The sequence below is a fragment of the Myotis nattereri genome (genome assembly GCF_964212035.1).
Source record: "Myotis nattereri genome assembly, chromosome: 2".
NCBI classification, from domain to species: Eukaryota; Metazoa; Chordata; class Mammalia; order Chiroptera; family Vespertilionidae; genus Myotis; species Myotis nattereri.
The window spans coordinates 164371905-164394882 of record NC_138076.1 but is presented as its reverse complement, the minus strand read 5'-3'; the positions used below and the strand labels follow the sequence as shown (position 1 = coordinate 164394882).

The window sequence follows — 22978 nt, the reverse complement described above, 5'->3', positions numbered from 1 at the left end:
ACATGGAAAGCAGCACAGACTCAGGGGGAATGGCAGGGGGCTGGATGCTCTCCTCATACGGCTCTATCTAGATCTAATTATAGCTGAGCCAAATGCCACGTAGACGCATAACAGTGGTGTCCACCTTAGACCTTCTGAGCCCTGGAGGAAACAGAGGCTTCAGGTGAAACCCAGGCACACTATCCTTGCTTGGGAGCTTGTTGGAAATGGTTGGACATTCCTGAGGCCAGAGAGCCAGGGTGTGTCCCCTTAGGGCTCATGGAAGACTCTGAGGGAGGGGATGCCTCCCTCAGCATGGGCTGGCCAAGAAGGTCTAATAAGTTGGCTTAGGGCCTGGTCAGTGTGTAAGGGGGGTAGAGGGTAGGTGAGAGTGCACACGACCATGTGAGTGTGTGTGAGATTGTGGGTGGGAAGGCCAGCATGTGAGTGCATAGTGTCTGTGCGTGTGTGCGCGCGCGCGTGTGTGTGTGTGTGTGTGTGTGTGTGTGTGTGTGTTTAGGGGTGAAATATGTTGATTGATGTGAGGGATTTGGGAACAGTGTGGGAGTGTTGGATAGGTGTAGGGATAATTGAGAGATTGTGCAAGTGTGGAGCTTTGGCAATGCAGAACGAGGTCATAAGTGTGAGGGAAATCACCAAGCGCACCCCAAGTTCCATATCCCGGGTGGATCTCACACTCTCCCAGTGTTTCAGGGCCGGTCCAACCAGCACCACGGACAGCGGCGCTGACGTCATCAGTTGGCATGGTACTGGAGGAGCAGCAGCCCCGCCTTTCCCCTCCACTCCAACCTGAGTCACTGCTCCCTCATCCTCCAGTTCCCGAGTCTCCACAACTGTATAGGGGGAGGTTGGGGTGAGCGTGGAAGATGTGAGCTGGCTCTTTGAAGATAAAAATTGTGCAATTTAGGGTAAAAGGCCATAAACATCTGGCCGCATTTGGAACCCAATTAAGTACATTAAGGGAGAACACAGCAGCTAAGCAACCCAAGCCCATAAAAGACGGCTAATTGCTCCTAACCCATGGACGCACCAGGCTCCCCACATATATAAAAGGCCCGAAGATGTCCGAGACGTAAACACCTTGTCCATTATACCCTCCACTAGGACCTCTCCCTCCTCAGAGCCTCCGTGTCCCAAAGAAACACCATGACTTGTGGATCTTACTGTGCTGGAGGCACCTTCAGCTGCGCCTCCGCCTGCGGGCCCCGGCCCGGCCGCTGCTGCATCACCGCCGCCCCCTACCGCGGGGTCTCCTGCTACCGCGGCCTCACAGGGGGCTTTGGCAGCCAGAGTGTCTGCGGCGCCTTCCGCTCTGGCTCCTGTGGACGCAGCTTCGGATACCGCTCAGGCGGCGTGTGCGGCCCCAGCCCGCCCTGCATCACCACCGTGTCCGTCAATGAGAGCCTCCTCACGCCCCTCAACCTGGAGATCGACCCCAACGCGAAGTGCGTGAAGCACGAGGAGAAGGAGCAGATCAAGTGTCTTAACAGTAGGTTTGCTGCCTTCATTGACAAGGTGGGTGTCCTTGAACACACCTTCCTAAGCTCCACCCATGTACAGGACTCAGTCTGGGCACTGAGAGGGGAGTCAGGGGCAGAAAGAGCTCGGACGGCCTGAGTTCCCCACTCTGATGAGAGGGGCAGACACACAGACAAGAACAGGCACTCACACAAGACCCAGAAGACGCAGCTGGGAGTTCAAATAGGCAGAGCTCATGGAAGAGAGGTGTGACCTGGCCGTTCGGAGGCACAACTAGAGTTCAGGACATTGAAGAGGAAATGGCAACTGCTTCTGAAGTTACAGAGGTTCCAGGCCCCACCTGAGGACTGTGTTCCCTCTGAGACATAAGGTGGATTGGCCACCCAGTGAAGGGGGCCAGGGGCCAGGGTAGCCGAGCTCTCCTCTAGATGGCTTGTGACATCATCTCCCTGTTACCTGTCACCACACACCCCAGGCTGGGATCTGAATCTTGGAACTCTGCCTAAGAGGGCACCTCTTCTAGCTTCAAGGTGAGGGGGTGAGCCCTCCACCTGGAGCCTGACTACATGCTACTTGGACTCATCAGGTCGGGATAACTCAGTTCACCTGAGAAGGGACAGACCTTTCCCAGCCCCTTGCTCCCATCCCTAAGTCGGAAAATCCAGATATAGATCATAATCAGGAATTCCCCGAGTTGATTTGTCTACCACTGTCCACCTCTAATTTCTGCTGAGCTGCAGATTTGGAAGTTTACCTTAAAGCAACCCTCCAAGTGGGCTTTGGGGCACCAAGAGCCATCTGACCCTTCTTCTCTACCCTGAATGGCAGGTGCGCTTCCTGGAGCAGCAGAACAAGCTGCTGGAGACCAAGTGGCAGTACTACCAGAACCGCAAGTGCTGCGAGAGCAACCTGGAGCCGCTGTTTGAGGGCTACATCGAGACGCTGAGGCGCGAGGCCGAGTGTGTGGAGGCCGACAGCGGGAGGCTGGCCTCAGAGCTCAACCACGTGCAGGAGGTGATGGAGGGCTACAAGAAGAAGTGAGTGTGGCTGGCTTTGACGTTGGACACAGGGAAGGACTTAGGTTAAAGACCATTGGATTAGGCATGAGAAGGATTTCCAACAGGGTGAGCAGCCATGCAGGCCAGGGTGGCAGGATGTAGTAGGATCTTTTCACCTGTGCAGTTGTTGCCCAGATGCCTGCCTGAGAGTAGGGCTGTGACTCCCCCAGGACATCTCTCCCCTGCGTTAGCCTTCTTTTCTTGGAGTCTGACTACCCAGCAGCTGTTGCCTGTGCTCTGTGGGGAGGCTTCTGGCATCTTCTCCTCCTGACCTCCCACCTATAGCACATGGCCCATGGATGTGATATAAACCCTACATGTCCTGGGGCCCAGGGTGTCCCATAGCTCAGGGCTCTGAGTGCTGATGGCCTCTGGAACTCACAGACCCCACTCCTGTGCAAGGATGCACACTCAGTGAGGGGTGGCTGTGCTGCTGTGCCCCAGAGGGGATGCTGGCCATGCCCAGCATGGGGCTGGTGCTGAGGCCTTATTTGCCTCAGAGCAGCTATGAGGTCCCAGAAGATTGGCCCCAGGGACCCCTCAATTTAAGGCAGTGATATCCTAAATCCAATCAAAAGGATATAACAGGGCTGCCAAGGTCCAGCTGTGGTGGGAGGTTCCTAACATTGGCCCCTGCCCTGGTATGAAGTGGGAGGGGATCATGGGAGACCTGCCCTTCCGTGACCTCCCTCTCTGCCTCTTCTGCCTCAGGTATGAGGAGGAAGTTTCTCTGAGAGCAACAGCTGAGAATGAGTTTGTTGTTCTGAAGAAGGTGAGTCATGTGATACTGGGGAGCACAGACATGAGGGATCCTAGAATGACAGACGCTTCCTGGGGGGACCCTGAGGGTCTCAAGCTCAGTGTGGGGTGCAGTGACCTTGTCAAATCACATGGGGAACTCTCAGAGATCAGGTCATGGAAGGAACATCCAGAGCTTTATCAAAGGTCAATACCCTTGGAATACCCACTGTGTCCTGGGGCATGGGGTCGGCCGGGTTGACCTCTGGATGTCCTGCTCGGCTTCGGAGGTGTGGTCTGTGGCTTGGGTCCCATAAGCCTGGCATCTTCAGTCTCTGTTGAGGGACAATGTCCTGTCTAGAGCTGTGTGATGTCTGAATAAGAGGAGGGGGAGGATGGAACAGAACCTGGAGTGGCCAGGTGGAGTCTGGGAGGAGTGCTGGATGACAGGGAGGGGCCAAGATGTCTGAGTGGGGAGGCAGTCTGGACAGATGTCCTGGAACAGGGTGAGTAAAAAAGGAGAAATGGGAGGGTAAGCTACCTCAGGTGAGAGGGGAAAGGCTGGTGGCCCATCTTCAAGACAGAAAGGGGTTTGTTCTCAGAAGGGGGGAGATTGTGAGGCCCATCCCAGGAAGTTGAGAAGGTATGGAGATGGGATGGGAATGGGAACCCTGGGAGTCCTTCCCCCTCCACCCGGCCTCCGTGAATGGATGAGAAGAGGGCATTAGGGTGACAATCACCAGGGGTCCTCTGAGCTCAAAGACTGACAACCTTTCCAGGATGTGGACTGCGCCTACCTCCGCAAGTCAGATCTGGAGGCGAATGCAGAGGCCCTGACCGAGGAGATTGACTTCCTGCGGCGACTGTATGAGGAGGTGAGGACTTGTGGTCCAGGCAAGACACTGGCAGCTAGCCTGGAGGAGAGAGCTTTGGCCTGGAACCTAAGGTGGACAGGGATTCGGGCATCAGTCTGCCATCCATGAGGAGGTGGGGGTTGGAGACCAGGGAGGGCTGAGAAGATTGGGTGGATGCTATGGTGGGTGAGTCGGTGGCATAAACAAGATCCTTCCTTCTCTCATACCCACAGGAGATCCGTGTCCTCCACGCCCACATCTCAGACACCTCAGTTGTTGTCAAAATGGACAACAGCCGGGACCTGAACCTGGACTGCCTCATTGCTGAGATCAAGGCTCAGTATGACGACATCGCCAGCCGCAGTCGGGCCGAGGCCGAGTCCTGGTACCGTAGCAAGGTGAGTGGCACAGGACACCTGCCTCCTAGACATGGCAGTGGGAGGGAATGTGAGGTATATATTAGAAAAGGCTGCCTTTTTTCTGGGGATTCTGATCCTAAATATGGTAACAGAGGCCAGACAGCTCTCAGGCTGAGGGGCCAGGGCTGCCATGGGTGGTTGCTCAGGCTGAGCACTGTACAACCTGCACTGTCATCTGTGGTGACCTGAATGGGTGGCAGGTCCCATCCTGAGTCTCTGCTTCCCCCTAGTGCGAGGAGATGAAGGCCACAGTGATCCGTCACGGGGAGACCCTGCGCCGCACCAAGGAGGAGATCAATGAGCTGAACCGCATGATCCAGAGGCTGACCGCCGAGGTTGAGAACGCCAAGTGCCAGGTACATCTGAGGGGCATCTGAGAGGCTGAGGGCCTGGCCTGGCTTCCACAGGCCATGTGGACTTCAACATTCATTCTCCAGCCCATTTGCATGACTAGAGTCATGGGTGTGGTTACTCAGTGAGACCCAGGTCATGAGGGTGAGGGGCCTATTTTGGGAGTGTGCCCAGCTGTGTGTGAGTGATTGGCCACATCCAGGAAATGGACAGAGAGACCTGGGGACCATAACCTGTTTTGTCCTCTTCTGGGTCCCCAGAACACCAAGCTGGAGACTGCTGTGAAGCAATCAGAGCAGCAGGGTGAGACAGCCATCAGTGATGCCCGCTGCAAGCTGGCCGAGCTGGAGGCCGCCCTGCAGAAGGCCAAGCAGGACATGGCCTGCCTGCTCAAGGAGTACCAGGAGGTGATGAACTCCAAGCTGGGCCTGGACATCGAGATCGCCACCTACAGGCGCCTGCTGGAGGGCGAGGAGCAGAGGTGGGTATCATAACCAATCTCTCCCAGCCTTGCCTGGGCTCTCAGCTCGCCCAGTCCCTCACAGGCGTGGCATCAGTCCTCTCTTGTTTCCAAATATCCTGATCATGCAACTGGACAGGTAATTTGAATAAGTTCTTTGGGTATGCTTCTCTAGCCCCATTTCAGTTTCTCATGCCCACCTGGTGCTGACCGGAAGTGGCTCCTTTTACAAATCTGCACCTCAGTCAGGGCAGGGCAGGTCTGGCTGTTGCAATTGCTGTTCCTGAGAAGCCCAGCCTGGGCTTGGGGTTTACTTCCCTTCATAGTGCTTCTGCTCTCCTGGGCCCTACACACGCCACTCAGCATTCCAGCTGTCTTTTCAAGCCCAGCTAAGGCCTCAGCTTTGGGAGTTCATATTTACCCCATAGGACAACTTCAGTAGGGGATTTTTATTAGCTCACACTTAGATATTCTAACAGCAGTTAGTACCCCTAAGTGGTCTTCCATCACAGCAGGTAGGACTTGACAGCAGGGTGTGTCCTTTGAGGCAGCTGTGTCACACTCTGGACATTTTTGTTTATGGATTGCTTTGGGGACCAGGTGCGGGGTGCAAGCAGACTCATTGGTCATTTGTCTTCTGCTGGCTGGAGGGCAGTTATGAGGAGAACTTTCCCGGAATGCTGCCCTTAGGTTCTTGCCCAGGTTGGTCAGGTGCTCACACCCTGAGCTTTCTTCTTCTGTATACAACCAGGCCCTGGCCCTGGGCAGACAACAGGGGAGTGTGGGGATGCAGAGGGAGCATCTAGGGGCACCCTGTGTATTGGGGCGATGGGGACACAAGTTTGGTAGCTGGAATCAACGTGATCACTTGGAGAGACTCATAACGTACACAAGTAATTGCATTGGAGAGCTCAGAGGCACCAGGGCTTGCTGGGCCTGGGGAGTTTCATTAATGAAGAATTCTGGGAGGAAGAGTTTTCCAAGACCGAGTTTGGAAGTTGGAGAGACATGTGGACATGGCCCTAGAAACGGAGTGGCCCACCTGTCTGCCACATGGGGCTCTGGGAGTGAATTCAGAAGCTTTGGTGTGGGTTCCCTACGAAACCTGGGTATGGGTGATTGGACAGTGAATTACTGTGGATTCTCCTCACACCTCAAGCTAATTTTGACAACCCTTTGGCACTGTGCTCTCACAGGGACTCCCATGTGTCCCCCTTAGGAGACAGCAGGCTGAGTTAGATGGCCCAAGTGATAGCCCTGCCTCTGTCATTGGCTATTTTCTGTCTTTGGGTCTCAGTTTCTCTGTATGTCAACTGAGGGATTTGGTGTAGATGGTCTCTGAGCCTGTCCAAGCAGGTTCTAAAATCCCATTTATTCATGCAATGCAACAGTTCTCTATTGAGCTAGGCATTGCTTTAGGCACTGTTGGTTCTGCAATGGGAAAAAGAACAGACAAAAACTTCTGCCCTTGCCCTAGCTGGTTTGGCTCGGTGGATAGAGTGTCAACCTGTGGACTGAAAGGTCCCAAGTTCGATTCAGGTCAAGGGCACATGCCCAGGTTGCAGGCTCAGTCCCGAGTAGGGGGCATGCAGGAGGCAGCCAATCAATGATTCTCTCTCATCATTGATATTTCTATCTCTCTCCCTCTCCCTTCCTCTCTGAAATCAATAAAATTATTTAAAAAACAAGCAAAACAACAAAAACAACCCCCCCCCCCAAACTTCTGCCCTCCTGAAGCCGCATTCTAGTGATACCAATCAGACCAGATTTAAGAAGTTACACCTGCTGCTCCTCAAATGCATTTATTTATTTATTTATCCTCACCTGAGGATATTTTTTCCATTGATTTTTTTAGAGAGAGTAGAAGCAAGGGAGGGAGGGAGGGAGGGAGAGAAACATCGATGTGAGAGAGACACATCGATTGGTTGTCCCCCACATGCTCCCCGACTGGGGTCAGGGATCAAGCCTGCAACTGATGTATGCACCCTTGGCGGGAATCAACCCCCCGGACCCTTTAGTCCATGGGCCAACGCCCCCACCACTGAGCCAAACCCGCTAGGCCTCAAACGCATTTACAAGCCAACCAGAACCAACAGGAATGGTAGCAGTGAACATTTCTGAAGCTCTGCCTGTGTGGCAGGCACTAAGCAGTCACATGTATCATTTGCTTTCATCCTCACTACAGACCTAGCAGTAGATGGTCTTCATGAGGAGGTAGGCGGAGGGAGGGTAAATCGGGGGTTCTCAGCTAACGGTGGGTGGAGAGCCAGGCACACCAGGCATTCTGTCTCCAGAAGCCACATGCTGGTGAAGCGCCTGCCCCCCTCCCCGCCACCCCCACCTCCCCGACGCCCCGTGGCCCACCTGGCTTCTGGATTAGCCCCAGGAGGGCCACGGGCCTCACCTTTCACCCTGGCTGCATCCGCCAGGCACTGACCTCTCTCTTTTCTTTTCCCAATAGGCTGTGTGAGGGCGTCGGCTCCGTGAATGTCTGTAAGTAGCTCAAGTCCTCACCCTTCTCCCGCGGGGGTGGTCCGAGGCCTTTGGGAGGGGGCATTTTCGCTTGCCCCAAAGCTGCCCGTCTGTGGCAGTGCCTGATAGGTCTGGGCCTGTTCTCCCCTCATTCAGGCGTCAGCAGCTCCCGCGGTGGCGTCGTCTGTGGCGATCTCTGCGCACGCGGTACTGCCCCTGCTGTCACCACCAGCGTGTGTAACGCCCCCTGCTGCGGCAACGTGGTGGTGGGCACCGCCAACTCCTGCAGCTCGGGCTGCAACCGGTGCTAGGAGGCTGCAGCCTCTGCCAGGGCGCATCACCCGCACCCTCCGCCCAGCCAGGACCTCGAGAACCCGGAACGCCCCTCCCGCTGCCCCGCGCATCGCCAGCGCTGGCCTCCCAAGAACCAGTCCCCAGATGTGCACACGCTGCGTGTCCTCCCGACCCGCTCCCTCTGTGCGCCACTCCCAGGCGCCCTGGGCCCGGGGAGGCTGGGGCAGCACCTTGGTCTCTTTCTGTCGCCTTTCTCAGTAGTCAGTTTGCTTTCCTGGGGATTCATCCTTTCCTCTGCTTTCTGTTTTTTGCTGGATTCATTGGTTCTGCTTGACCCCTTCACCCAAGCTTGGAGGAGCGGCCCCCAGAATCGCCCTGTGCTTGTACCTGCGGAACAGAGCTGGGGAACGCGGGTGGTGGTTTCCCATGACGCTGTGAGGGCTGCCTGCAGGAGCTTCTAAAAAGCCAGTGACTCAACTGCCAGCAACTTCGTTTGTCCTTGTTTCACTCTGTGTTTCCAATAAACTTATTGTAGCGAATCAAACCTGGTTCCTCAGAGTCTTGAAAACGCCAGGGCCCTCCTGTGAGAGGTGCTCCCTGCCGGAGGTTTCCTCAGAGCCTCTCCATCCCGTCAGGTATTTTTTCAGCAGTTGAAAATGATTGCAGTACACGCTGCCCTTCTGGCTTGAGCAACGCAAGCCTTGGGAAAGCAGAAGACGGAGGGAGGCAGGGATCTATGCAGTCATGGTTTCTCTAGACCAGTGGTAATCAACCTTCCTAACGCTGCGACCCTTTAATACAGTTCCTTATGTTGTGGTGACCCCCCAACCATAAAATTATTTTTGTTGCTACTTCATAACTGTAATTTTGCTACTGTTATGAATTGTAATGTAAATATCTGATATGCAGGATGTATTTAGGCGACCCCTGTGAAAGGGTCGTTCGACCCCCAAAGGGGTCGCGACTCACAGGTTGAGAACTGCTGCTCTAGACCAGGCTTTCTCAATGTCAACCCTATTGACATCTTGGGCTGGAGAATTCTGTGCGGTGGGGCTGCCCTGTGCACCATAAGGAGGTTGAGCATTATCCCTGGCCTCTACCCACCTGGTGCCAAGATGCCTCTAGGAATGGTCAAATGTGCCCAAGGGGTTCTCAGCAAGGAGATTTTGCCCCAGGGGCATTCCTGGAGGGGGGAAGTCCATGAGGAAACACGTGGAGGTAAGAATGGAAGGAAGGCATGTGAGACAAGCAGTATGGGGGAGAATCAGGAGAACTCTGCTTCCAATTCACAGTCCTGACTCTGCCATTTACAAATGTGTGACTTTGGTCAAATTGCTTCCACCTTCAGAGCTTCAGTTTCCTTTGTCTGTAGAATGAAGGTGGTTGGATCATATTCTTAAGGTCCCTTCTGGCTCCTTAAGTGAGATTATGCATTTAAAAGCGTTTTGTTAATAAAAAGATATGTTTGAGTGCTGGTTCAGCCATTTATCCTTTCTATAATCGTGGGAGTAAATTCTGTAAGTACAGGAGCTGCAGCTATAAGGAGCAGCCCCTACCCTTAGGCCAGAGAGAGCATACCGAGGAAGGAGCCCCGGAATGTCACCTTCACCACAGTCTATTGGTCAAAGCTATTACAGAGCCAGCCCAGATTCCAGGGAGGGGGGTGGGAGGGGGAAATATATTCTACCTGTGAAATGAGGAGCAACATAGACAGAGAGAGGAGACATGGGGCCATTTCTAAAGATAACAATCACAGGAGGACACATGAGACAATACAAATAAACGTTTAGAGTATAGCATGGCACGTAATTTATACTCAAAAATTGCTATTTATTCTTGTTGTTACTATTACTATGATATCACAACAGCACAGATTTCCTAGGCTCTGAATAGCAGGGGGCAGAATGGGATGGTAAAGAAATACAGGGGCTAGAAGTCTGGACTCTTAGCTTCATGTCCTGGTTTGATCACCAGGAGTATGTGGCCAGGCCTCTTCAGGCTTTTGAACCTCAGTTAGTTTATCCACATTTTGGGTTGACAACTAGCCTACGAAAAGAACAAGCACAACAAGAAAGGGCAGGCGCTGAAGGACTGTTACTCTGCGTGCTGTCACTACCAAGACTGGCCTTCGCTCAGCTGTCAGCACAGAAGGACCTGATGTCTAAATAGCTCATATTCCTTAGGAATCGGCAGGAACATTCCAGAGAGGAGGCAGTTGTCTCTCTGTGAAGCGTGGAAGGCCTCACTGATTGGCCCATACCATCTACCTCTTCAAAATGATGGGAAAAGTGCCTGGAAGGAAGTAGGAATGAGAAGTGACCTTGGATGAAGGAAGATTTGGTGGGATGGAGTTGGGGCTGGGGTAGGAGGGGGCAGTGGAGAAGAGTGTAGAAACGAAGGGCTCATTTTAAACTTCTAGAGGGCACTGGTGAGCAGTCCCCGTCCTCCCCCAGCAGACTCAGAAACTTATTAGAGTCCCTGATGTTTTCATGCTCCAACCCCATCTCTTCATACGCATTTCCCCATGTCTAGGACACATCTCTTCTTCCCGGCTAACTCCTTATACTTTTTGCTGTAAAATGTAAGCTTCATGGAGGATAGGCATCTTTGACTATTTTCTTCACGTATATGAGCCAGTCCTTGGTCCATATTAAGCATGGCGTGATCATTTGCTGATTGAATAAATGAACTCCTGGTCTTGCTTTAGGCTGCAGCTTCAATACTACTTGCTTCAGGAGGTAACCAGCTTTCTCTGGTTAATACTCTTCCAACTGTGCTTTTCTTTCCTCCTAATACCAAGGCCCAGGCCTCTTTGAAATGACATGTTTCCTTGATGAAGAGGTGGCTGAGGAATTGAGGCTCAGGTATTCAGGACAGGAGGCTCTAACAGATGGAGAGTCTGCAACATTAGTCTTGCCTGGTCCCTTGAGCTGGTGGGGCTGGAGGGAGGTGCATCACTCCTGAGGCATGGAGCCTCCCTGGGCTCTCCCAGGTGGCATCTGGATGACCTCCCAAGGCTGGCAGTGTTTATGGTGTCTTCCCTAAGCCCCTGGGAAGGGGGTGTTACAATCCCAGAGCAGAACTCAGAGCCATTACCTAAGAAAAGTCAGAACTAAAAAGACCCTTTCAAAGGCTCTGGTGTCAAAGGCTCTGAGCCAGAGCAGGGGAGGAAGGTGCGGTCAATGGGAAGTGGTGAGAGGCACTGAGACATAAGTCAGAGCCAGGTAGGCTCTGATGTGCTAGGACTGATGTGCTATGTTCAAAGGCTCAGACTTCATCCTGAGGGCAATGGAGACCCCCTGGCAGGTTAGACTTGGGTTTTGTAAAAGTCTCTGGTTGCTGTGTAGGTGGATTGGAAAGGGAGGAGAGCAGGACTCAACCAAGATGGTGGTGGCTGGACCACGGGTGGTAGCCGCAGGGAGAGAGGGAAGAGATGGATTAGAAGGATACTTAGGAGGTAGAGAAAGAAAGCAAGCACTTGGGAGTTAATTAGACTTAAGAGCAAGGATATAGGCATAGATCATAGGTTTAGAAGTGGGCAGCTATGTTGAGGATCTTGACAGGGGAGGTAGGAGAAGACGGGTGGAGAAGGTGAGAAATAGTGAGCTCAGCTTGGAGGTCTGTTCAGTGGAAGGGTCTCTAGGACTGCCAAGTGCAGCTTCCCTGTACAAACTGGAGGCATGGGTCTGAGGTTGAGGAGTGAGGTCAGGGCAGCAGGAGAGTCACCATGACTCTGAAGCACAGTAGGATGATTTTAACTGGAGAGGACACCAGTGATGGTGGTAACTGAAGGAGAGCTGCTTTGGAGGAGCTCAGGCCTGGCCTGTCAAACAAGGAAGTGGGAGGCCTGAGACTCTGGGAGGGAGAGAGGGTGACAGGTGAGGAGCCAAGAGGGCCCTAGAGATTCCAGGAGGGAGTGAGGGAAGGCAGTGGGTCCTCCTAGGACAGCATGGGGACATGGATAGAAAGGTAAGGGCCTGAAGGGAAGTTGGTCAGCACCGGGGCTGAGGTAGGTCTGGGCAAAGGGAGGGAAGAGGAGGGCCAGTGAGAAGGAAATTTACTCCACAGGAGCAGGGCTGGGCCCAGGGAGGGCTATTCCATGCCTGGTTCTTCCAGAGCAGGGTTAGGGGCTTCTCAGCAGCTTCCCTCTGGAGCTCCTAGCCCCTTTCTGAGCAGGAACAGGGGCAAGGAGCAGTCAGGCCATGCAGGGGCAGAGGAGCCACCTTGGCCTTGGGATTAAAACTCTGATGGATCTGGGGATGAGGGTAGTCAGTGGGGCAGTCAAGAAAGCAAGTAGATGGTGGGGGGAAGTAGCTCCTCTTAGGAGTTAAGAGGTTTTTTTTAAAAAAATATTTTTTTATTGATTTCAGAGAGGAAGGGAGAGGGAGAGAGAGAGATAGAAACATCAATGATGAGAGGGAATCATTGATTGGCTGCCTCCTGCACACCCCACACTGGGGATCGAGCCCACAACCCAGACATGTGCCCTTGGCCGGAATCAAACCTGGGACCCTTCAGTCTGCAGGCTGATGCTCTATCTACTGAGCCAAAGTGGCTGGGAAGGAGTTAAGAGTTTTTTAGAAGGTGGTCCTGGGTGCTGAAGGGGTGTGTATGGGGGCTGGAGGGGTTGGCAAGGGGTGATGTCAAGGATCTCATCTCCATTGTTTGATGGACAGTAGTGGGAATGGGTGGTATGGGGTCCAGATTGATACGGGTTGGCCATCTGAGGTGGCCGTTGGCACTTCCGGAGGTTGCTGCTGTGGTGCATGTGTGCGTGGTGTTGGTGGAGGTGTGTGTGGGGGAAGGGGATTAAAGCCAGATACACACACACACACACACACACACACACACACACACACACACCCTGCCTTCAGAAGATTGCATGGCCTCCTCTGGTTCCCTTCAGCCAGAGGAACAAGTCTCAAGTCTCAGACTACCTCTGACAGGTGTGACTTAGGGGAAGGTGCTCTGAGCACAGTCAGCATCGCCTGGCCACGGGAGCATGGCACTACTGGGGATAGGTTGTTCTGTGGGTATCCAGGTTGAGGACAGGCCAGAGCGACCCCAGTCCTCAGGTCATCTCACTGGGCTGGGATGCTCATCAGTCAGTGGGCATGGGCTCACTCTGAGCAAGCAAGACATCATAGCACCGAAAGCAGGTCCCCCGGTTTATTGGAAAAACAGAGGACAAGGGGCCAGAGAGGGAAGGGGGCAGTCCAGCAGGGCTCCTTCCAGGGAAGGAGAGCCCTCCTGCCTGGGAGGAGCCAGAGAAGATGCGGAAGAGAAGGGTCCATTCCAAGCAGCAGCCCTTTCTGGTAGGACAAGATGAGCAGAGGAGAGACTGATGGGAACAAGCCTGGTGGTGTATTCGCAGAACACATGGGGAACAGCTACCGAGGCGCCGCTGTTCTCAGCTGGGGGTGGGCGCAGTGGCGCGTCTGGCAGGCAGTAGGAGCTTCTCTGGCTCTCTCTGGGGGCAGCCTAGCACCTCCCTAGGCCGGAGCCCCCTCCACAGGTGGTGTTGAGCTGGCAGCAGGGTGCGCACATTCCGGTGGGCACTGCCAGGTTCCCACCACAGGGGGCATTGCAGGCGCTGCCTACTACTGGTCTGGAGCCAGACACACAGAGGTCCCCACAGACGACTCCGCCCCGGGAGCTGCTGACACCTGTGAGAACAAGGGCTGGGTTAGACGTCACCACCAGCCACCTCCCTTTGGCCTCTGCGATCTGTCCAGCCTGCCAGGGAAGGACTCAGAGAACCTTCAGTTCTACTTCTGAAGGTGTGGAAGGAACCTGAGCCTGGGGGGCCGGGAGCCTGGGGTTTTTCTGGCTCTGGTTGTCCTTTGTGACTTGGACAAGCCCCTTACTCTTTCTGCGCCTCCACACCTACACTAGGGGGTGGGGTCAGACTGAGCGATATCCAAGGCCCCTTCCTGAGTGACATATTACTCATATTACTATTCCCCCCCCGCCCCCCCCACACATACAACCCCATTCGTGCTGTGAGGTTCTTCCTGTCAGCAAAGCACAGTCTTTCCTGCTGCATGCCCAACCTACTCCTATTCACTGAGGGAAGAACTGGAAAAACTCTTCCCAGTGTCTATACATTCATCCAGGGAATTCTTTTTGTCCAAGAATTTTCCTTTTTAGGACTTGTGATACTTACAGACATTCACAGATCCAACGCCTTCACACAGCCTGAGTGGGGAAAAGGGAAGAGAGGAGAAGAGAAAAGAGGTCAGAACGAGGTCCTCAGGTTTCCCCTAGATTATGGGATGGGCGACAGTCACGTCTTTGTGAAACTTTGGAGAGTGCCTTTCTGGCTGCAGCAATGCCAGGGCACACTATTTGGCAAGCAGAGTACAGGCTGGATTCAGCATTCACTTACTCCAAGCCGGCTGCCTTTGCGCAGTGCACAGCCCGGACAACCACACCTGGCCTGTGTGCATGGGTTCTGTTTTAGGAAGGGGAAGGTTCTCTTGGGCAGTGACATGAGACCAGGGCCAGGTTTGGCCAGCGACTCCACCTTAGGACAAAGTGACCTTCCAGAAACAAGGAAGGGAGAGGATTTTGGAAGAGTTGAGGGTAGAATAACTCAATGATCTGAACTGATGGGAAGGGTGTCTAGGTTCTAATCCTAGCAAGGCCAGGTGCTGTTCGGGACTCTAGACATCAATCACAGTGGCACTGGCTTTTGTTTTTCCTCCATATGCCATGTCCAAGTTCCAGTCCTTAGAAATCAAGGATCCAAAGATTCCAGAATCTAGCTTGAGGCCAGTTCTTGGAACTGAGACTGAGATACGGAGGAATCAAAGGTGGGCAGATCTATGCATGTGGAGTTCTTGGGGCAACTGGGCAACTGGGTTGAGCCTCACCTCTGCTCCTCGCCCTCCAGCAGGCGCCTGTAGGTGGCGATCTCAATGTCCAGGCCCAGCTTGGAGTTCATCACCTCCTGGTACTCCTTGAGCAGGCAGGCCATGTCCTGCTTGGCCTTCTGCAGGGCAGCCTCCAGCTCGGCCAGCTTGCAGCGGGCATCGCTGACGGCTGTCTCACCCTGCTCCTCCGATTGGGTCACTGCGGCCTCCAGCTTGGTGTTCTGGGGACCCAGAAGAGAACAAGGTGGGGTATGATTTCTGGGTCTCTCTGTCAATTTCCTGGATGTGTCCAGTCTCTCCCAGCCAGCTGTGAACATCCCAGGAACAGACCTCTCACATTCATCACCTGGGTCTCCCTAAGTGACCACAACTTATAATTCTAGTTATGCAAATGGGCTAGAGGATGAATGGTGAGATTTAGATTGAGCACACATGGCCTGTGAGACCATGGCCAGACCCTCAGCCTCTCTGGTGGCCCAGGGTGCAGATGCCCCGTACCTGGCACTTGGCGTTCTCGACCTCGGCGGTCAGCCTCTGGACCATGCGGTTCAGCTCATTGATCTCCTCCTTAGTGCGGCGCAGGGTCTCCCCGTGACGGATCACTGTGGCCTTCATCTCCTCGCACTGGGGGGAAGCAGAGACTCAGGATGGGACATCCCCCATTCAGGACACCATGGATGGTAGTGCAGGTTGTACAGTGCTCATCCATGGCAGCCCTGCCCTGTCCACTCAACCTGAGAGCTGTCTGGCCTCTGTTACCATCCTTAGGATCAGAATCCCCAGAAAAAAGCAGTCTTTTCTAATATATACCTCACATCCCTCCCACTGCCATGTCTAGGAAGCAGGTGTCCTGGGCCACTCACCTTGCTGCGGTACCAGGACTCGGCCTCGGCCCGACTGCGGCTGGCGATGTCGTCATACTGAGCCTTGATCTCGGCAATGACGCAGTCCATGTTCAGGTCCCGGCTGTTGTCCATCTTGACAACGACTGAGGTGTCTGAGATGTGGGCGTGGAGGACACGGATCTCCTGTGGGGCAGGAGTGAGGGAAGAGGAAGAATAACCAAGTTATCAGAAATTTTCTTCACCTGCTGAGGCTGATGCCTATCATCTCTGGCCCATTTGGAGCCAAAGTCTATTGTTTGGAGAGGAACTCCCTGATGAGATCACATAACTTTTTGTCCAGATAAAAAAATCCCTCTTAGAAGAAAATGCCACTAGGTCTCAAAGGCTTGCTGCTGGAATTGTTCAGGCCCACGTGCACCTAGGCGGCTTCCTGCCAGCCAGCATGCTGTGCATCTCCCTTGGGGACAGACCCTGTGGTGGGGCCACGTCACATTCCCCTGGTCTGACCACACGGAGGAAGGCCATGGGCTGCCCTAGAAAATCTGGAGAACAGGTTGAGCCTGCGTGATGATTCATGTGGCCTCTGCTTTGGGTTCCCCAGACACACTGTCTGTCCTAGAGACCACACACTCTTGCCCCTACTACTTCTGTCCCTTTTAGTTTTCCATTTTCTCTGTCTCCTTTCCTCCCTTTTCCTGCTCCACTCCAACACTCCAGTCTCAAGCTGGGTTCCCACATCAGCTGGCCTGTAGAGTCTGGGCAGGGGTCGGGGTGCCCGCCATGGCTGAGAGAGTCCCTCACCTCCTCATACAGTCGCCGCAGGAAGTCGATCTCCTCGGTCAGGGCCTCTGCGTTGGCCTCCAGGTCTGACTTGCGGAGGTAGGCGCAGTCCACGTCCTGTGTGGGGTTCAAAAGGCCATGAAATTAGGGTTCCTTGGGATGCTCTGAGGGTTGGCTGCCGTGTGGCAGGGCAGAGAGGATGGTGTGGCCGGGAACTCAGGGCGGGGCTTGGCTTCAGGCACTCACCTTCTTTAGAACCACAAACTCATTCTCCGCTGTGGCCCGAAGTGCAACTTCTTCTTCATACCTGAGGTGGGCAAGGAGAACAGGACCCCGTCTGAGCAGCTCTTAATGTGGCATAGAAGCAGGCATGCAAACATGCCTGATTCCTAGATCTCCTCTGGCTTGTGCCCCTGCCTCCAAAAGAAATGAGGCGGCACAAGGAAGAAATCAGGCTGCTGGTCCAGGCCTGCTGGGATACATTGGAGGATCGAAGCATCCACTCTCACATCACCTTTGAGCTCTCAGTTGGGGTGGGAGGGCAGGATCTGGAAGCTGTGTGTGCATGTGTGTGTGTGAATATGTGTGTGTATGTGTATGTGTATGTGTGTGTGCGTGTATGTGTATGTGTGTGTATGTGTGTGTGGATGTGTGTGTGCGTGCGTGTATGTGTATGTGTGTGTATGTGTGTGTGTATGCATGTGTGTGGGGGTGGGGGGTTAGGTCAAGGGAGATGGATGTTTTTCTCACCCAGGTCTCCATTTACCTTTCCTCTGACCCTTCCTCTTGCCCCTGGCTTTGGGATCCCCTCCCGTTCTCCTCCTGGGCTCAGCCAAGAGGAGTCAAGCCCGCTGCTTCCTCCTGCTCTGTGGGCAGGCTGGCTTGGAGCCAGAGGCAGGGGGTGTGGCGGACTGGGAAATCCACGGCGAGAGCCTTACTGAAGGCAGCTGGCCACCTCTCAAAACTGGATTCTTTCAGAGCCCCCAGTGTGTACCTGTCATAGCATGTATCGCACACGGTAACTGAAGGTCTGTCTGTGCCCGTGCCACCCTGCCTCCCAACAGACTGTAAGTGCCACAAGGACAGGGACTGTGTGTCTCCTGGTCGTCCCTGGGCAGGGGTATCTGGACCCGGTCTGCCATCTGGCTGGCACCTGGTAGGCACTCAGAAAGTGTTGAGTGAAGGAGTAAACCTAAGAAGAATGTCCATGTCTTTGAGGGCAAGGCTCAAAGGGTCCAGGAATGTTAATTTTTCTGGGGTCTTAAGAGAAAGGTCTGGTGGATGGAGGAAGGAAGAGAACATCATTTCCCTAAGCTTCTGGGAGGAAGCTCTGGAGAGCTCCACCCCTGGGGGGCCAGGAAAGACAGAGTGCAGGTTCTTCCCCATCCTCAGGCAGAGACCCAGCCACAGGCTGGGACACATTCCTGTGTGGGAGCTCCCTTCAAGCCCTTTCCTGAGCCAGCCCTTCCTGCACTTACTTCTTCTTGTAGCCCTCCAGCACCTCCTGCACGTGGTTGAGCTCTGAGGCCAGCCTCCCGCTGTCGGCCTCCACACACTCGGCCTCGCGCCTCAGCGTCTCGATGTAGCCCTCAAACAGCGGCTCCAGGTTGCTCTCGCAGCACTTGCGGTTCTGGTAGTACTGCCACTTGGTCTCCAGCAGCTTGTTTTGCTGCTCCAGGAAGCGCACCTGCCGCCCAGAGGCAGAGCCTGAGAATCTCTTCTTGCAGGATCACAGGGCAAGAGGAAGCCCCAACTTGCTGACCCAGAGTCCTCCCTGATGGGGGTTTGCCATTTCTCAAAGACACACTAGGGCTTAACCAGCTCACCACCTGGAAGTCCTTGTGAGCTAACTTTAGTCTCTTTCAGGCAATTTATCTCATGACCTGAAAAGCGCCAAACCATGCTGAGTCCAATCTCTGCTGCTGCTTGTCAATAATGTATCCTTGGGCACAGCACTTAACCCCTCTGCAGACTGATCGCCTCACTCTGAGGGTTTAGTGAGCTCTGGTACCAGGAGGCACCTGCACGCTGAACAGCTGCTGCACCAAGTGAGGTGTGATGGTCAGTGTGCAAATGAGCCGTTCAGCCCTTTTGGAAAGGTGGACTATAAAAGTTGAAAAATAAAATAGGTGCCAATTACTGAACCCCTACAACAACAATGCAATTAGTCACCTGGGATGCTCTGTGCTCCAACCCCCTCATTTTACAGATGAGGGATCCAAGTGATCCCCTGCCTGAGATCTCACAATGGCAGAGGAAGAACTCAAACTCTGATCTGCTGCTTTCTTGCAGGGTGTGTGTGTGTGTGTGTGTGTGTGTGTGTGTGTTTCTCTCACTACAGTAATTATTGACTATTGGGCCCGAGAAAATCTCACACCCATCTCCCTGCCAGGAGGTTGACCCATCACCCCGTTTACATCCCTTTGTCTAATACTGCCACACCCCTGGTCAGTCCTTTCTTATGTTATCCTTGGTCTCTCGTGTTGTTAGGAGTTTCAGATTTTCGGTGCTCACTAGTGTTTCCTGGAGGGTATCTCTCTAACGTGACTTCTCTGAGGTTGGCTCTGAGTGCTCACTTTGGCCCCGGAACTGCTTCCTCATTGGAGACTTCTCCCCCAGTCCCTCGCACCACTGCCACACAGGTTGGTTGCCTGGATTCACTGGAGAAGACAGCTTCAGACTTGAGCTGGACGCTCACATCTGCAGATGGTTTCCACTGTGCCCACCTCCCCACAGGGCCTGGGAGAGTGGGAGCTGTGCCTATTGCATGGTGGCTTGGGCAAACCATGTTGGCCCCTGCTCAGTGTCTAAGTAACCACTGGTATGGACACAGCTCTGTGTGGTCCATGAGATTCCCGCCAGGCAGTCTTCCAGCACCACACTCACTAGCCTTGCCCTGGACACAGGGAGCACCTCCTTGCCATGTAAGCAGCTACTTGGCTTCAAGCACATTGAACACCCACATGGCAGCCCTTTGCTCACAAGATGTTACCTCTTAGCCCTACAAGTTCTGCCCCTAGTTCTGCTCATGTGTTTTCACTTTGTCCCGAGCATCAGGCTGGCAGCTCTTGATCCTATTCTTGTCGTTCTGTCTGTGTCCTAGAGGTATAACTGCCTCTCCCTTTGGACTTGGAGCCTCTATGGGTAAGCCTGCCTCTGGCTTACCCCTCAGTGCCCAGCCTGAGTCCTGCACATGGACGGAGTTTAGTAAGGATGTGCTCAAGGACACCCACCTTCTCTGTGGGTACCCTACCTGTCTGGACAGAGGTTGTCTACAATGACATTGCTATCAAATCAGGAGACCCTGCCCAATACACAGCTCTCTGTCAATGTGGTCCATCTCCTCCATCAGGCCGGAGTTCACCTGAACCACATCCCTCCTGCCCTTGACTCCTCTCCAGTGCCCAGCCCAGCAACAGAGGGTTCAGGGAAGGGCTGGTCAGGGACACCCACCTTGTCGATGAAGGCAGCGAACCTGCTGTTGAGACACTTGATCTGCTCCTTCTCCTCATGCTTCACGCACTGCGCGTTGGGGTCGATCTCCAGGTTGAGGGGTGTGAGGAGGCTCTCATTGACGGACACAGTGGTGATGCAGGGCGGGCTGGGTCCGCACACGCCGCCTGAGCGGTATCCGAAGCTGCGTCCGCAGGAGCCAGAGCGGAAGGTGCCGCAGACGCTCTGGCTGCCAAAGCCCCCTGTGAGGCCGCGGTAGCAGGAGACCCCGCGGTAGGGGGCGGCGGTGATGCAGCAGCGGCCGGGCCGGGGCCCGCAGGCGGAGGCGCAGCTGAAGTTCCTGGGGCCAAATCCACAGCCCACGGAGCTGAATCCACAGTTCATGCTGGAGATAGGGAGGTATCCGAAGAGTGGAGAAGCTGGCAGAGAATGGAGCCAAAGGCCTGTGCTCCCTGGGCTGTGGCAGGCCCTTTTATGCACCAGGGGCAGCTGGCATTAAAAGGGACAGCAAAGAGACAATAGCTGCATTTTATTGGCTTGGCATCATCCCGGGCTCTTAAGAGCCAACCCCGCTTGCCTCCTCAGTGTAGCTGTGTCAACAATCCCCAGCCACTGGCCTGTTTCATCTTCAAAGCCCTTTACAAGCTTCCTCAAGGCCTCTCCCCGCCCATGAGGATGTGGAGTAGTGGAGAAGGGAGAAGGGCTCCTGGAAGCATCAGTTGGACTCCACGCTCGGATGCAGGGAATGGGTGCAGTGGCCTGGGGAGGAGCCTGCTTCCCAAACCCTTTCCTGGAGGGGGCTCAGCTGTGCTATGGCCCCCTGACCTGGCCTCGGGTGGAGCAGCTGGTCTGTCCCAAGGAGGGGCCTTGTCCCAAACAACCTCTTGTTCTAGGCTCTTTGCCTTCCCTCTTGCTCTAAGAATATCCCTCTCTTCAGTGTCAACATGAGCCTCTCCTAATCTGTTCCTTTTTAGAGTGCAGTCAGGGAGGAGGATTGGGGTAGAGGTTTGGGAGGGAGCATGGCCTCTGTACTTTGAGGAATTCCTAGGAAGACAGAAGCCATGGACTCCAGCTGGGACATGGGAGACACTGAGTCAGAGCTCAGAAGGAAACCAGGGCAATTCTTCAGAGTTCTGGGCATCGTTGCCAGTGGGATAGATTTAGGAGTGGGAGTGTGGAATACCCCAGAGTGACAGGGCATAATCAGGGAAGGCTTCTTGGAGGTGGCTTTAAGGAGGACTGGGGTGGGATGGGGATAGGATTGGGAGGAGACAAGAAAGGAGTCCAGTTCTGATTTGGAGACTAGACTGTGTAATCAGTCATTCCTCATTCATTCAGTAAATTCTTATTGAGTTCCAACTATGCAGGAGACACTGGCTGGGTTCCTGGAATCCAGCAGAGACCTGAGGTGTTTGGAGGTAGGAAAGGGTGGCATAAATATGGGGTGCAAGGCTGAGTTGGGGTATGATGTGGGGTATGAGAGTCTTTGAGTTCTCAGCAGGGAAGTTGAGCAATGAATACTGGTATGCACGCACTCATCAGGAAGGGTGAAAGGTACTGAAGATGGGGTGAGGGAGGTCACCAGGGTCCTAAAATGGCATCACTTCCTCCCCTCACAGGACCCATTGGGTGAGAGGAGGAGGGGGTTCATGTGGCTGTCCCTCAGCCAAACTCCCCTCTTCTGTTTGGGCTTAGACTGTGATGTGTGGACAGTGGCACCAAGCCAGGAGGTTCCCTGAACCCAAGTATCTGAGCCCATAAACCCTTCCAAGCACACGTGTCTTGACCGCCTTTGAACCTAAGGATGACTCCTCCAATGGGCCTGTTTCCTGACCAGCCGTGACCAAACGCTGACCCCGTCTGGCCTAAAAATAGCCCTTCATGCATCCCCTCAGGGCCTCACCAGGGCCTCCCTCGTCCCTCTCAGGGCGAGTGGCCTGTTATACCCCAGAGTGAGGGAGGACCCCTGTTTTCTGGGAGGACGGGTGATGGTGCCATGGAAATCTGTCAGGGAGCTGGGCAACTTCTGCATGCATTCTAAAGAAAGGACACTCCCAGTCTTCCTCTTGGGCCCTGTGGATAGATTTGCACAGTCTCTTGTTTCTGGGGTAGGAACTCTGTGGGTGTGGTGCATGGGCCTTGGGTTAGGGGCTTCTGGTGTGAGACACACAAGGAAGCAAGGCCTGGGGGCTAGGGGTGGCTGATTCCAGCTGACTGGTTGGTGGGATTTCAGGAGCACTTCTCTGGGAGGTGTGGCTGGTGGGTACTTTCATGTTAAGCCTTTTTCTGGGTCAAATGTCTGCCAGACATTCAAGAAAGAACCAAGTCTTTCTCTCCACTTGGCTCAATCCACATTGGAACTAGTGAGCACCTGAAAGGCTCTCAATCCATGCCCAAGGATTTATTTCTTGGTAAAATGCTGGGGGATGCAAGGCAGTGAATTCTTCATAAAAATTTCTCTATCACTGCAATGGCAATTGTGCCCCATCCTCTTACTCCGCTCACTTCTCAACGCAGTGAGCTGGATTATTAAGTGATACCCTTCACTGAGGGTCTCTGTGTTGACACATCTACCTCCTTGGTTTCCGGGGGAACCGTGAGTGTGCCCCGGCCCCTGTCCTGATTGGAGATGATGGAAGCATGGACAATGGAGATAAAAAGCTGGGTTTTGAGCCCAGCTCTGCCACTTACTAGCTTTGGGACCTGGGACAACTTATGTTTCTCTAGTTTTGTTACCTGTGAAATATGAATGGCAACCCATGCCTTGCTGGGTGTTGGAAGGGGTAATCGATTGCCTGGTGGTAGGAGGCGCCCCCTCCAACCCTCTCACTACTAACAAGGTGAATGGTCTTGGTTACATGCAGCCAGCAGGGCCTTGCAAAGAGATAGTGTGCACGGGC

At 54.1% G+C, this 22978-nt stretch overlaps 2 protein-coding genes across 2 annotated transcripts; one reads left to right on the top strand and one right to left on the bottom strand.

The window, feature by feature from the left end:
• Positions 1-1146: 1146 nt before the first annotated feature.
• On the top strand, positions 1147-8142 carry LOC308512686 (keratin, type II cuticular Hb6; the record flags this gene model as incomplete). Its single annotated transcript, XM_081082284.1, has 9 exons — positions 1147-1515; positions 2308-2516; positions 3249-3309; positions 4055-4150; positions 4363-4527; positions 4779-4904; positions 5160-5380; positions 7821-7852; positions 7988-8142. 9 exons carry the CDS (start codon positions 1147-1149, stop codon positions 8140-8142), a joined length of 1434 nt encoding a protein of 477 aa, XP_080938410.1.
• Positions 8143-13280: 5138 nt separating this feature from the next.
• LOC308512693 (keratin, type II microfibrillar, component 7C) lies at positions 13281-20477 on the bottom strand. The gene is made up of 9 exons (XM_081082294.1): positions 20079-20477; positions 18104-18312; positions 16872-16932; positions 16647-16742; positions 15864-16028; positions 15499-15624; positions 15001-15221; positions 14292-14323; positions 13281-13791 (listed from the first exon to the last, which is right to left on the bottom strand). Exons 1-9 carry the CDS (start codon positions 20460-20462, stop codon positions 13607-13609), a joined length of 1479 nt encoding a protein of 492 aa, XP_080938420.1. The 5' UTR covers positions 20463-20477; the 3' UTR covers positions 13281-13606.
• Positions 20478-22978: the final 2501 nt, after the last annotated feature.

Coding starts and splice junctions, on each gene's coding strand:
- LOC308512693 (XM_081082294.1), bottom strand. CDS start 20,462: ATGAACTGTGGATTCAGCTCCGTGGGCTGTGGATTTGGCCCCAGGAAC. Junction 16,743..16,871: donor AGTTTGTGGTTCTAAAGAAG/GTGAGTGCCTGA, acceptor AACCCCACACAG/GACGTGGACTGCGCCTACCT. Junction 15,222..15,498: donor TCGAGAACGCCAAGTGCCAG/GTACGGGGCATC, acceptor CTGGGTCCCCAG/AACACCAAGCTGGAGGCCGC.